Here is a 14717-nt window from a genome sequence, read left to right as displayed (position 1 = left end):
TGACCTATGAAAGGATGGAAGGCTGAGTCAACCTTGGAGCTCTGGGATCGAACTCACAACCTTGTGGCTGCAGTACTGGCATTTAACCACTGTGCCACCAGAGCCCAGTGGATAACTCTGGAGACCAGGGTTCAATCCTCCACTCACCCATGGAGGCCCACTGAGTGACTTTGGGCGAGTCACATACTCTCAGCCCCAGAAAACTCATGATGGGTCCACCTTAGGTCCATCGTAAGTTGCAAATGGCTTGAAGGCACATGACAACAACCAAAGAGAGAAGTGTGCCACTCAGTGACCTTAGGGTTGCCGTAAGCAGAAATGACTTGAAGGCACACAGCAACGACAATAACAATGAACCAGCAGCTAACACAAAACCACAAGCCTCCTCCAAAGTACTGCAAACCCACTGAAAAGATCAGAGCTGAAGCAGGTTAGGTAATGTGTTTGTATGGAATGGTTTTATTACGGTTTAATCTCACAGTTGGCAGCATTATATGAGCATAAAGCACTAGACAGGACTGGAAAAGGCCTCTGGAGACAGCATGCAAACACTGTTTGAAGCAAAAATTAAAAAAAAAAAATACAACCCCACAGTTGTCCACGGTGGCTTTGCAGTTTTAAACTCACCCCACCTACATTTGGTCAAGGAGTGGGGCGAGTTTACCAAGTTTGAGAGCAGGTGTCTTTGTGTTTGCGTGTATGTGTGTGCATGTATGTGTGTTTAAACATTATTTTTAACCATTACATTAAAAAATAAGATCCCCCCCCCCAAAAAAAAAAACTTTAATAAAACCCAGCAAAACAGCTGATTTCCTGGTGCAGTTTGAAATAATAATAATAATAATAAAAAATCAACCAAAAATAAAAAATTGAACAAAAAAAAAACAATTTTTTAAAAAAAGTCAGGGATAAGGATACTGGATTGGACATTTGGGTATTTCCAGATGTTTGCAGAAGTACTGAGATGGGGAGGACATTCATGCCACCCCAAAAAGTCTTCCTTGCCCACCTCTCCTCCTGGTGTTGTTTTGGCATTACGTGGCCTTCTTATTCCTCCCTGCAGGAACTGAAGGCACCAAGTCTGGTTCCAAGGGAGAAGCAAAAAAAGTGGAAGGTAGACAAGGGTTGGGATGCAGGAGGTTGGTTTGCGGGGTGGAAGTTGGGATGGGAAGGTGAAGAACATGCTACTAAAATGTTGTCATGCCCTTCCCCGGTGAATTGGGGATTTCTATGGGATGCGGGAAAGAATAGGGAGATGGGGTGGTCGCTCCAAGATTTTCTCTCTCTCTCTCTCTCTTTATTACGGACCAGAGACCCAACAAAATCAAATTCACAAACTCTTTCTTGCGTGCATCTTCAGATGATTTTGCCGGAGGGGGGAAAAATTAAAAAGCTAAAAAGATAAGCCATCCTTGAAGGAGGAGGAATTAACCATCTCCCCTCCCACCAGCCGGGGCAGGGGGGAGACTATGCACATAAGTCCCATATGTTTCTTGAAGTACAGTCCCTTGAGTGGAGGAATTCGGATTCCTGGAAAATAATAATAATAACATCGCTTCGCTCAGTCCCTCGCCCAGCCCTACCCCGACACACGTGCACAGGAGGTGGATCACAGGAAGTGATGGAGAAGGCGCGTCCGAAGGAAAGCCCGCCCTCCCGTCTACCTCACAGGTAAAGCTCGCTGGCTTTGATATGCTCTAGCTGTTCCCGTAGTTGGTGGAAGGACGGCCGGTGAGTAGGATCTAAGTTCCAGCACTTTTTCATCACCTCGTAGACAATCTGCGGGCAGCCGTCGGGAGCGTCCATTTTGTACCCCTTCTCTACGCGAGGAACTACATCCTTCAGAGGCTGTAAAAAGAGAGAAACAAATTCCTTAAGGTACAGTTGGCCCTCCTTATCCACTAATTTTTTTTATCCACGGGGTCAAGCAGCCATGGCTTGAAAATACTCAAAAAAGTATAAATTCTAAATAGCAAACCTTGATTTTGCCATTTTATACATTATACATTATATTTTATATATGCCATTTTGCTATGGCATTGTATTTAATGGGACTTGAGCATCCATGGATTTTGTTATCCATAGGGGGTCCTGGAACCAAACCCCAGTGGTTAACAAGGGCCCACTGTATTACACTTTTCACACCTTAGTCTGATGAAGAAGCCAGTGGAGCTTCGAAAACTTGCATCAGGTACTTTGTGCGTTTTGGTTGATCCAATAAAGGCATTGCTGTTTTGTGCCTATCCATGGGTTAATGTAAGTACAGTCGTCCCTCCACATTTGCAGCTTTGACTTTTGTGGTTTTGATTATTCACGGATTTGATTAATATGATCTTCTAGGAATATCTCATCCTCTAGCATGAATCTATGGCCAACATCCACCAGACATCACATTGGAGACCTCGACATTCCTCGAGAGAACACTTTTCTAGACATTTGTAGGTCGTCCAACGCAATTCTATAGCCAATGTCTGGCAGATGTTGACCAAAGAGTTGCACTGGAGGCCCTGGAGATCCCTAGAGAGCTGTTCATTTAGGTAAAAAGAATAGTGTTTTTTTATTTGCAGTTTTTCCACTTCTCTGGGGTCCTTCACCTCTAACCCGAGTGAATATGGAGGGACCACTGTACTATACTTTAATCACATTAAAGTTAAAGGCTATAATCACTGCTAATATTAGTTGCCATTTTCTGTGCTTTGTCTTTTCATCCTTTTTGACATGTGCGCATTTTCATAGCCCTGCCTGTGTCTGAGCATCTCTTCCACATATCACACAGCCATAATTTACTAGTTTCTTCCTCATCCATCCAACCTTTAGGCTGAACGGAGTCATGCCGGCTGAAATTTTCTAAGTTCTTTGCCATCGTTTTCCATTACATTTTTTGTTTCACGCCCCTAAATTTTATCCTCAACGTATCCACAGTTCATATCAAAATCCATAATTTCGGTCCCAAAACCTGTCCTCTATTTATTCAAGAGGTCGACTTACAGTTGAATATATACAGTAGTTGTCATCTGATGTTTTAACAGTGTGGTTATACATAGATTGCTAGCTTCCCTGAACTCCTATGAGAATGGATGGAACATAAATGGAATAAGTAATATAGCTGGCCTCCTGTATCCATGGATTCAAGTATCCACAGTTTGAAAATATTGAAAAATATATTTGAATTTTTAAAAAATCTTGATTTTGCTATTTTATATAAGGATACCATTTTACTACCCCATTGTATTTAATGGGACTTGAGCATCCATGGATTTTGGTATTCACGGGGGGGAGGGGGGGGGGGGTCCTGGAAACAAACCCCAGTGGGTACCAAGGGCCCACTGTACATTAATTTAACAATAATTAATGAATATGAGACAAAGCCAACTAGGCAAAATTTAGAGGCAGGGGGCACAAAATGTAGGTTGGTGGGTGGAACTTACTATCACCATCCAGAGCTCCATTGAATGGACACCATATTTTCCCCAGAAGTCTATGTCATAACAACATTGTCTTTATTGGGTTAACCAATTCATGATGCATGCTCCAGAAGCCTTTTGGGAAACCTCTCAGCTGGCATGACTTCCAGGCAGTGGTAACAGTATTTTGCTTTCCTACTCACAAACCCCTTCTCTCACACCCATGAAAAATCAGGCAAAAAGCACAACAATTTTACTGTCTTTGAAGAGGCCAAAAAATGGGAAAGGTGTTTTGGCTTATGCATACAGTGTGGGTGGCTGAACAAAGTTTTAGCCTGCCACTCGGAGACTTATCTGATTTCTGAACTAGCCACCCATGCCATTATTGCTCACTTCTTTTCCTGTCATTTTCCCAAGGTTTAACCAGGCAGACAAGGGGATTGCCCTGGAAAAAGGATCACTAAAGTTACTGATGGCAAAAAACAAAACAAAACAAAAAAACAGTGTGTGGGGGATGGATAATATTATTTCCTCCATACATACCCCCATGAAAGCCCAGTTGTGCAGGCTTAACTTACAATTCTTGGGTAAGGCACTCGTCCAAAGGAGTAGATTTCCCAGAGAAGTATCCCAAAGCTCCACACATCTGACTTGGTTGAAAAATTCTGCCAAGAGTAGAAACAAAACACAAGCCCATCACTGAGGGAAACAGTTGCCAACAGTAGAAAGACACATGCGCACCCGGCTTGGGACCAGGGTATCTAAGAGACCGCGTTGTCCCATATGATATGACCATGGAAACCTACTGGATGACCTTGGGTGAGTCACATACTCTTAGTCCCAGAAAACCATGTGATAGATTCGCCTTGAGACAAAAACAAAGGCACCCAATAATAAATTTTGCCTTTGGCTATACTCCTTCCACAGGAATGTGACCCCCCAAGAACTCTGAAACCAAATCTAGCTCTTAGGCTGCAAAATGTTTCCCACTGCTTGTGGTAAAACAAGCTGAAAGTTGTTTGACTATGTAAGGCCCGATCAGAGGCAAATGTCCACAACAGCTTAGTCAATACATGAGAAAGATCACTGTGTCACTTTCACAGACCTTTTCTCTAAGTGCTTCTGGTGCTGTCCATTTCACCGGTAGCTTGCCCGTGTCTTGGGTAGATGAAGCTTCTTTCGTCAGCCCAAAATCACTGACTTTGGCAATATTGTCCTCCGAGACCAGTACATTCCGTGCTGCCAAGTCCCTATGAACAAAATTGTTGGCTTCCAGATATGCCATAGCTTCACAGACGTCTCTGCAGGGAGAGAAGGAACATATAGGCCAGTGCTCAGAAAATGAGGCTGTCAATGCTTATCAATTTTGAAAACCAAATTTGCAGACAACACCAAACTAGCTAATATCTCAGAGGACAGGAGGAGAACTCAAAATGATTTCGACAGATCGGAGAACTGGGCCCAAACTAACAAAATGAATTTCAATACGGAGAAATGGAAGCTACTACATCTAGGCAAGGAAAATGAAATGCACAAATATAGGACAAATGCACAGATACCTGGATTGAAAGCAGTAAATGCGAAAAGGATCTAGGGGTCTTAGTACACCACAACCAAAACGTGAGTCAACAACGTAATGAAGCAACCAAAAAAGCCAATGCAATTCTAGACTGCATCAACAGGAACATAATGTCCAGATCAAGAGAAGTAGTGGTGCCATTCTATTTGGCTTTGGTCTGACCTCACCTGGAATACTTCCAGAGAAGGGTAACTAAGGAGATCAAAGATCTGGAATTCAAGTCTTATGAGGAATGACTGGGGGAGCTGGGCATGTTTAGCTTGGAGAAGACTTAGGGATGACATAGTAGCCATCTTTACATATCCATATATAGGATTACAAAGAGACAAACCAGCCTAGAAGTCATACTTACAGGGAGAACTTCAGCAGGCAGTCTCCCCCTAGCACAGACCTCCCTCGGGAGCGAAGATAGTCAACTAAGCTTCCCTGCAGACAAAAACAAAAGGATGGGGAGAGAGGAAAGATTAATACTGCAAGTCCTGAAGGAGGAAGGGGGTGATGAAACTCAGAATAAAGCTGTCCCTCATCCTCAATTAGAAAATTCACAACCTATAATAAGGTTGAGGTGAGGCGTCTCTTCCTATGAAAAACAAGAGACTTGCAACATTTCTTTGGGTTTCAGCTACAAGCCGTCCCCCATTAGTGACTCTTCTGCTTCCATTTTGAGGATAGGTTTGAGGCATGAAGGGGTGCAGGCAAACTCTGTGTGTGTTGTGTGTCTTCAGGTCATTTCTGACTTATAGTGACTCTTAAGGAGAACCTATCACAGGGTCTTCTTGCCAAGCTTTGTCTTGCCTCTACTTTCTTCTGAGTCTGAGAGAGCGTGACTTGCCCAAGGGTCACCAGTGGGTTTCCATGGCTGAGCAGGGATTCAAACCCTGGTCTCCAGAGTCACAGTCCAATGCTTAAAGCACTACAGCATGTTGGTTGTCCTAACCTCTTTATACTATATCCTATCTCCATTGTTTTTTCCTAAGCTAATTATGAAAAGTCGGTTCTACTTCCCCTTAACCTCCCCCTAAATTCCCCTAGAGAGCTGGAGAAACCTGATCTAATGAAGAGTTGAGCTTATTTTTCAATGACTCCTAGCCCTTTGAAGTTTTATGTAGGATGATCCAATGCAGATCTACTCAGAGTAAGCCCCAGTGATTTCAATAGCACTCCCTCCTGCACTTTGAAAGTATTATTTCTGCAGAATCTGAGAAAGAAAGCAAGCAAGTAGGTTATGGTGGGAAGCTACCGCTTCTGTATAACAGCTATTATTGGGTGGGAGGCTGCGCATATATGTATATCAGTCAGATAATACGGCCTTCTGGGGCTGACAATTATGGCCAGCAGAATGGCAGAGAAGCAGGGCTTTGCTAATGAGGCAGAACATCACCAGTTCGAGAGGGGAATAAAAAATACAAGATGGTGAAATGCAGCCCCCAACCCATTAGTGACTACAGTTGGAACAAAGAAAATTGCCTTTGAAAGCAGTATCAATAAGGAGCTATTAGTGTCTGTTGATCACTGAAATGGTAACTGGTGAATACGGATTGTTGCTTATGCCATGTGAATTGCAAATTTAAACAATGAGAGATGAAATGCTATCAGGCAAGTTATATGGTGCTTTAACCCACATTTCATTGTTTGCTCCTTGGCTAGAGTATGGCAGGCCAGGCTTGGCTGTTCTTGTTGTTGTGTGCCTTCAAGTCATTTCTGACTTACGGTGACCCTAAGGCAAACCTATCATAGGTTTTTTCAAGTTTCTTCAGAGGGGTATTTGCCATTGCCTTCCTCTGAAGCTGAGAGAATGTGACTTGTTCAAGGTCACCCAGTGGGGTTCCATGGCTGAGCTGGGATTCGAACCCTAGTCTTCAGAGTCGTAGTACAATATTCAAACCACTGCACCACACTAGGTCCAGGCTTGCCTACAAAGCAGTTATTCATGTGAATACTGTTAGCACTCTTGACACTAAATGGTACTCTTTTATTTGTACCAGAAAGTATTTACATGCTCTCAGAACTTTACTCTGGAAGTAAATGAGAGAGCTGTGGTCCAGTTAGCTGTTGGAGTTGTAAAACTCCTGCCTTTTAAGAGGGCAGGTGCAAAATGATGATAGTTAAGGATCCAGGGATCACATCCATTTTCCCCTACAGCTCCACCTACAATCTTGGAAAGTGTATGTAACAGAGAAAGGAGGACACTCACAAAGGGGAAGAAATACAGGTATAACTGCTTTAAAAAGCCATCCATTCCTGCAGAGTCAGAACTGAAAACCTCAAGACAAGCCCCATACAGGGATGTAAACCTGGTTATGGGTTGTCCATACTTACCTACCTACTTCTTTTGGCAGGCCGATCCACTTGATTTTCAGCTATGAATTTTAAATTGGTATATTTTTAATCTCACGTTTGGATAATTTTAACATGTCTTGTGTTTATGTGTCTTAACCAATGTGTTTAAATGGTTTTATGTGTTTCAGTCCATGGTCCAAAACACAATGCAGAAATGATTGAGTTTGACACTGCTTTAACTGCCATGGCTCAATGCTAGAAAATTTTGGGAAGTGTAGTTTTGTGAGACACTTAGCCTTCTCTATCACAGAGCTCTGGTGCCATAACAAACTATAATTACCAGGATCCCCAAACAGTGAAACAGGGCAGTTAAAGTAGTCTCAAACTGGATTATTTCTGCAGTGTATTTTGGTCCCATGTTGTATCCTACCAAGAGCTTGGGTAGAGGCAAGTAAGAAATCAAATTTATTATTCTCATCACCATATCATCATCATTCAATTTAGCAATCACATTTGTTCCCCACACTTTTAGCCAAAATAATGCTCCCAGAGTAGTTTTTGCAGAACAAGACAACTCCAAAATTTAGGACATGACACACAAGGAATAAGGGATGCAGAGGGAAAAGAGGGGGGGAAAGCTCAGCTGCTTGCTCCAGCTCTGAGAGAAGGCTAAGGAAGAAGAAGTCACATCTGCCAGGACTTGAGGAGATCAGGCATCTGGAATAACACAATGTTGGACTGGCTTTTGGTCTGATCCAGCTGAGCTCCCTCTTAAAAATCTTACCAGACAAGAATGTTTTAGTTAGGACAGCAGTTCAAGTCCTCTGGCTGGCAGCAACAAGGATCCCATCAGTTCTTACCTTGGCCATGTACTCTGTGACAATGTAGAGGCCACCTTTCTCCTCCACAATCACCCCCAGCATTTGCACGAGGTTACTGTGCCGTAGCTGTCTGCAATGAGATAGAGGGCAAGGATCAAAAAAGGATAGTGGAAGTCAAGTACAACAGTGACATTGCCAAGAAACAAGGGTGAGCACGGTGCACCTCTGGACTCCACTTTTGTGGCCCCTAAAACACCCCACCAGTCCCCCATAACTTAAATTTCAAGACCCTTTCATCCCAAAATCACATAGAAAGCCTCCCAAATGTATGAAAATTAGCAACACTCCCACTTCATGGCCATAAACACCCCAGAACCCAAATTTGCCTCTGCAGTCCCTTTCAAAATGGTGATAGGAAGTAATGCAACGTCACTTTCTCTCACCATTTCTGGAACGTCTGCAAAGGAAAATGGAGGTATTTGGGCTTGATGTTTTGCTGTGTAGAGTAGCCTGCAAAGGGGGATGCTGGGAGGAATATTGGCCTTTGGCCCCCATGCTGAAAATCCAGAAGACACTCGGTCAGGGCTCTCCTGCCCCTATGGGGTAGGGAGGCTCGAACACACCCTTTGCGAGGAGACTTCCACCATCACAGAGAAGGAGAACACCCCTGGCAGCACCACCCCACACCGTGCCACTGGGGTAAGGCTGAAGGCTCATCTTCCCCAAGGCTGCAATCACACATCCCACCCTAAAGAAAGGAAACAACATCATACTATAGTAGATCTGAGCAAGAGTTTCCTATCACCATCTCTACTTTAGACTAAATTTGCATCTCACTTTTAATCCCCTTCTTCTTAAGACCCAGCACTCACGTCATTACTGAAGCTTCAGCCAGGAAGGCCTGTGCGGTGGCATCATGTTTAATGCACTTCACGGCAACCTTGTTCCCGTGGTATTCGCCCAGCATCACATCTGCAAAGAAGGAGAACGACGGGTTGAAGGGTGGGATGGGACTGAGAGGTGACAAATACGTGAGCAAAGGGACCTCCCCATTGGACTAGACCATGGATCGATTAAACCCAGTATATGCCTCCCAACAGCAACCTGTTAAAGAGCCCAGCTTCGTGCTGCTCCACTGGAGTGTGGGAAAACCAGTCCCAAGACTACAACAACAAGTCTCTTTTGATTCAACAGGGGTGGGCAAAGTGCCTGAGGTTGCATGGGGCCCATTTTCTGGTGCTTGGCACCTCCTTAACCCCCACCTTGACCCTTTTTCCTGGACAAAAAAGAAAGCAAGTTGTTGCTTCTGGAAGCCTTCAGATACAACAGTTTCCCTTATCTATAGGTTGCAAGACCTCCTTGTACTGATGTTACTTGTACTGATGCTAATCAAAAGATACCTATTCTTGAGAAAGAGAAGTGGATTTCTGGCCACTTTGCTGTTGTGTTGTTGTTTTTAAATTCAGACATCTCTGCTGCCCTCAACCCATCCCAGGGAGTCCTAGAGCATACAAGTTGCTGAAATTGCTCAGGGTAAAAAAAAGCACAATTCAATAGGTTTTGTTCAGAGATATAGACAGCTTCATGGACATTAAAGCTCATCTCTCATTTGAAACGGGCTTTTCTGGAAACCCCCCTTCATATCTTATTCAATCCTGGCTGTAGCAAAATTCCCCAGCAATGTGTAACAACAAAATCACACTCAGTGCATGACTGCTCTTGCTGCCCAGAGGGAAAAAAAGATGTGGTTATGCCATCACTGACCAACGTACCTCCAAACTCCCCTTTGCCAAGGGTTTGCAGCAGCTTCAACTCCTTCATGTTGAGGGACCATCCACCTGGAAAGACATGAAGCAAAAGGTGAAGCAGAACAAACAATGGTCTCTTGTGGGATGTTGGATATGGAAAGAAAAGGACCAACTTAGTCTTTAGAAGATACTCACTGCGTGAGAACTCATCCTGAGCAGCCACGGTGCCCTCCATGACCTTTGGCTTGATAAGGCGGGTACAGAGCCCATCAGCATCTGAAGTGTAATGCTGCCAAGGAAGATGAGAGTCAAAGGAATTAAGAATACTTTATGGGGTTGGATCCCAGATTAAGATTATGTTTTATGCTCACTGCAATCTATGAGACAGGTTAGACCTTGGTAAACAAAAACTCAGATTGGAATAGGACAAAAGCTTAGCCAAATTGCAACTGGATCCTACACTTGCCTACTTGGAAGCAAGTCCAGCTGAGTTCAACTGGGCTTTTCCCCAGGTTAGCATATAAAATGGGTTGCAATGTGGATCCAGCCTAGTAAATGTAGCCTAGTAGTTCAGTTATACCAGATGTGAGTGTCAGTACTATTGTTGTTTTGTGTCTTGCGTTGTTTTGGACCCTTTTCCTGCCTACCTGCAGATCCTGTCAGAATAGATGACCATTTCTGAAGATGTCCTCCAATATATACAAGTAAGGGAGAAAGATGGGCTGGGGTGATGGAGAGAAATTGCTTTCCGATGGCTTTCAACTTGTAACTTTTTCAATGGGGAAACTATTTGAGCGAATGGAGTCAATATCTTGGTTCTGGTGATATATTTACTTGGATTTTTAAACACATCAATGAATTATATTATCTTGTCTGTGATATGTGTATATGTTTCTGTGTTTTATCATGATGCAGTGGTTTGAGTGTTGGATTATGACTCAGGAGACCAGGGTTCGATTTCTGGTTGACCATGAAATCAGTTGGGCAAGTCACATACTCTCAGCCTCAGCGGAAGGCAATGGCAAATCTTCTCTGAAGAAACATGCCAAGAAAACGCCATGATATGTTCACTTTAGGGTGGCCATAAGTTGGAAATGACTTGAAAGCACACAACACACATTCCAAATCTGTTTGGGTTTTTTATATATGAAAAACTACCAAACACTATATCTTTTAAAAACAACAAATAGTACTTCCTATCCTCCTCTTAGAAGTTTCTACTTGCAATATTCTTTACTTTTAATTTCCATACAAATAACCAGTCTATATCTTAACAAATTTTGTATGTAAATTCTCATTTAAGTGTAATATTTGTTTTATATCTAAAAAATTTAAAAAACGGTTGCCAAAAAGAAACCTTTAATGTCCTTAAACCTATCTTTCTGCAACCTGTTAATATTAAATACAGTGGTCCCTCCACATTCGCTGGGGTTAAGGGTGAAGGATGCCCATGAATGTGGAAAAACCACAAATAAAAAAACACTCTTCTTTTTACCTAAGAGAATATCTCTCTAGGAATCTCCAGGTCCCCCAGTGCACCTCTATGGTCAACATCTGCCAGATATTGATCACAGAATAATGTCGGAGGACCTACAAATGCCTAGAGAAGTGTTTTCTCTAGGAACATCTAACTTCCAGCTGAATTGCACTGGAGGACTTTGAGATTCCTAGAGAGTTCAAAGCTGCAAATAATTAAATCCGCAAAAGTCAAAGCCGCAACTGTAGAGGGCGAACTGTATGAATTATTTCACAATACAGAAAACATGCAGGGGTAGCTGTGTGAATTATTTATTATTCAAATCTGTTTGTTTTTTGAGAGAGGAGCTGGATAAAAATACATGGAGAATCTTAGACCTGGAAGGGACCCCAAAGGATTATCTAGTTCAACCCCCTGCCATGCAACAACACACAACCAAAGCACCCTGAAAGATGCTCATCCAAACTCTGTTGAAAGACGTCCAATGACCTGCTTCCAAGGCAATCTATTCCACTTTTGAATGGCTCTTAACAGTAAAAAAAGGTCTTTTTAATGTTCAGGCAGAATCTCTTTTCTTGTCGTTTGAATCCAAGACATCTGCCGTACCCCAAAACAGACAACCGTGGCACACTCCTTCCACGAGGGGGCATCCTGCAGCTATGCAGAGCTCCTGATGGCTTTTACCAAAAAGCCAACTGAGAGTGCCTTGCTCACATTCTGTGGTTTTTACTGTATCACCCCTGAGGAGTTGTTCGCATTTCTCTCTGCCATAGTTCCAAGAAAGAAGGAGTTCAATTTTCCCCTTCAGGCTATTGCTTCTATTCAAGAGGAACAGGCTTCATCCTTGCTCCGATTCTGCCCTACTCAGACCCCAATTTTTCTGCCTTCGCCCAACAAGCTCCCACCTAGCACATGGCACGCAAGCAAAGGGGCCCCTGCACCTGTTTCGGAGACTTTCGGTATCGCTCAGAGCTTCTTCCGTTCTCTGCAAAGCGAGGAGAGACACAGGAAGCATTTAGCACCTCTGAGCGTCATAGACTGTGACCAGGCTGCATTATTTGTGTATTGGGTTGTGGCTGAGCTGGCAGACAACCTAACAATAGTTGGTGGGAAAAGAAAGGCTGGCCAGCCATAAGTCCTTTTTATGGCCACATGGGGAAATAAAAAAATTCCCCTGGAATAGCTCTCCTTCCCAGAACCAGAGCATAAGGCTCCTAATACATTGCAGAATTACTGCAGATTGACACCACTTGGCTCTGTGCAATGGAATCCTATTATTTGTAGTTTGTTGTGGCACCAGAGCTCTTCTGTGTGCCTTCATGACATTTATGGCCACTTTAAAGTGAACCCATCATAGGGTTCTGTAGCATGCTTTTTCAGAGTGGGTTTGCCATTGCCATTCCCTGAGGCTGAGAGTGTGTGACTTGCCTAAAAATACCCAGTGGGTTTCCATGGTTGAGCCGGGATTCAAACCCTGGTCTACCAGAGTCATAGTCCAACACTCAAACCACTACACCATGCTGGCTCTCACAACTCTCTGACAGAGAAGGCTGCATATCTCACAAATCTACAGATCTCAGAATTCCATAGCATTGAGCCATGGCAGTTAAAGTAGTGTCAAACTGAATTAATTCTGTAGTGTAGACACAGATTTAGCTTGTCCTTGTGCAACAGTTAGCATCTGTATGCTCCAGCCTTGCAAACATGAGGCTGAGATAAGACACAGGAAGAGAGGCTAAGATAGCAGAACGGTTTCCTCTCTTTCTCTACTAGAACATGGGGAAAGTTGTCCTAACCTTCTGGATGACAAGACCCAGAATCCCCCATTCTCTATGGTCAAGGGTGTATCCACACTGCAAAGTTACACCATCTGGATACCACTTCAGCTGCCATGACTTCATACTCTGGAATCCTGGGATTTGTAGTTTGGTGAAGGATCTATTTTGAGGGCTAGCGTGGTATAGTAGTTTGCAGAATTAGGACACTGAGAGATTGGGGTTCAAATCCCTATTCAGCCATGGAAACCTACATTGCACAAGTCACACTCTCTCAGCTTTATAGGAAGGCAATGGCACCCCTTTTTCTGAATAAATCTGGCAACGAAAACCCTATAATGTAGTTCCTGTTGGAGTTGGCCAATATTGGAATTGGCTAACAGTAGAAGTCACATAACAACAATGAGGGGCTTGAAAATCATTGCTAGAGAACTTTAGTCCACCACCACTCCACCCAAGCTCAGCACTAGAGTTCTCTAGGAGAGAATTCTAACTACTTCAGTAAACTACATCTTCCAGGATTCCACAGAACAGAGCCTTGAGAGTCCAAGTGGTATCCCATCTGCACAAGAAGAAGGAACCATATTGTATATGACAGGAATGGGCTACTCTGGTTCTCTTGTTGTTTTTGGACTGCATCACCCATACTGTCTCCCCAACAGTTGAGATAGATCTGGAAAGTCAGTTGTCCATCCCAAGGTATAACACCTTGCCCCAGCCCAGGGGCCCTATAGATGTCTTCAGCTACAGCATCCATCATCTCCCAGACATGGATACAAGCCAGGATGATGGGAACATCAAAGTGCTATAACCCAAGATTTAACAAGAAACAAAACACAAACATACACACGGGTGGCCACAAACACAAATGAGCAGGTGGAAAATTTGCAAGGCAGATTTTTTGCAAACAATTGCAGGCTAGGTTGCTAGGGAAGCAGCTTAAATCCAGCAGGTGCTGTGCATGTGCAGACACCAGCTTTCTTTCCTCGGTCAGGAATTGCCACTGCTCCCTTTGTGTCTGGGATTTTAAAAAGGACTCCCTAGACACAGAGCAAAAACTGGGGCTCATTCACACCATACAATTACAGTGCTTTTATTCCACTTGAATTGCCATGATTCTTTCCCATGCAATCCTGGAATCAGTACTTTGCTGAGGCACCAGCACTCTTTGGCAGAGAAGGCTAAAGACTGTGTAAAATGACAAATCCTAGGATACTATAGGATGTTGCCAAGACAGTTAAAGACACTTCCGTACCATCACCACAAAGCTTCAGCTTACCTCCACCAGCTGCATGAGGTTTTCAAAATAGACCTCTTCATCGATGCTGAGCTTGCTGGAGGAGTAGATGATACGGTAGTGCTCGACTTTCCCTTCGCAGCTGACGCAGAGGGTGTAGTCGCCTGGGTAGTTGGTGCTTTCTCGCACGAGGAAGAGGCCCGTCTCTGGTGGGTACAGCAGCCGCTCTGCCTGTTCACGCGTGATCTTCCCATGGAACCAACTGGGGAAGAAGGAGAAAGAGAGATCCACGAATGGAGGAGAGGCAAGGAAAGGAACAAAAAGAATGAACCTGCTGCCATTTTGCATGGCACCCACTTTGTCCGTAACCCATTTTTCTAGCATTTTCAGTGTATA

General features: G+C 43.6%; 1 protein-coding gene across 6 annotated transcripts in view; it reads right to left on the bottom strand.

Annotated features, from left to right (window-relative positions):
• Window positions 1-436: 436 nt before the first annotated feature.
• The window catches only part of CSK (C-terminal Src kinase), a 76858-nt gene continuing 62577 nt past the window's right edge, over window positions 437-14717 (bottom strand). For all 6 annotated transcript variants that reach the window (XM_089538632.1, XM_089538636.1, XM_089538630.1 and 3 more), the window contains exons 5-13: window positions 14364-14583; window positions 10028-10121; window positions 9857-9922; window positions 8957-9056; window positions 8124-8214; window positions 5336-5409; window positions 4510-4705; window positions 3983-4069; window positions 437-1848 (exon numbers count right to left, since the gene is read on the bottom strand). In XM_089538632.1, the coding sequence (XP_089394758.1) occupies window positions 1666-1848; window positions 3983-4069; window positions 4510-4705; window positions 5336-5409; window positions 8124-8214; window positions 8957-9056; window positions 9857-9922; window positions 10028-10121; window positions 14364-14583 (1111 nt within the window). In that variant the 3' untranslated portion in view covers window positions 437-1665. The remainder of the gene's footprint in view (window positions 1849-3982; window positions 4070-4509; window positions 4706-5335; window positions 5410-8123; window positions 8215-8956; window positions 9057-9856; window positions 9923-10027; window positions 10122-14363; window positions 14584-14717) is intronic.

The sequence above is a fragment of the Sceloporus occidentalis genome, unplaced genomic scaffold (genome assembly GCF_023333645.1).
Source record: "Sceloporus occidentalis isolate IW3139 unplaced genomic scaffold, rSceOcc1.0.p SCAF_9, whole genome shotgun sequence".
Taxonomy (NCBI): domain Eukaryota; kingdom Metazoa; phylum Chordata; class Lepidosauria; order Squamata; family Phrynosomatidae; genus Sceloporus; species Sceloporus occidentalis.
The sequence above is the reverse complement of the archived record's forward strand: the minus strand, read 5'-3'. Positions and strand labels throughout refer to the sequence as shown.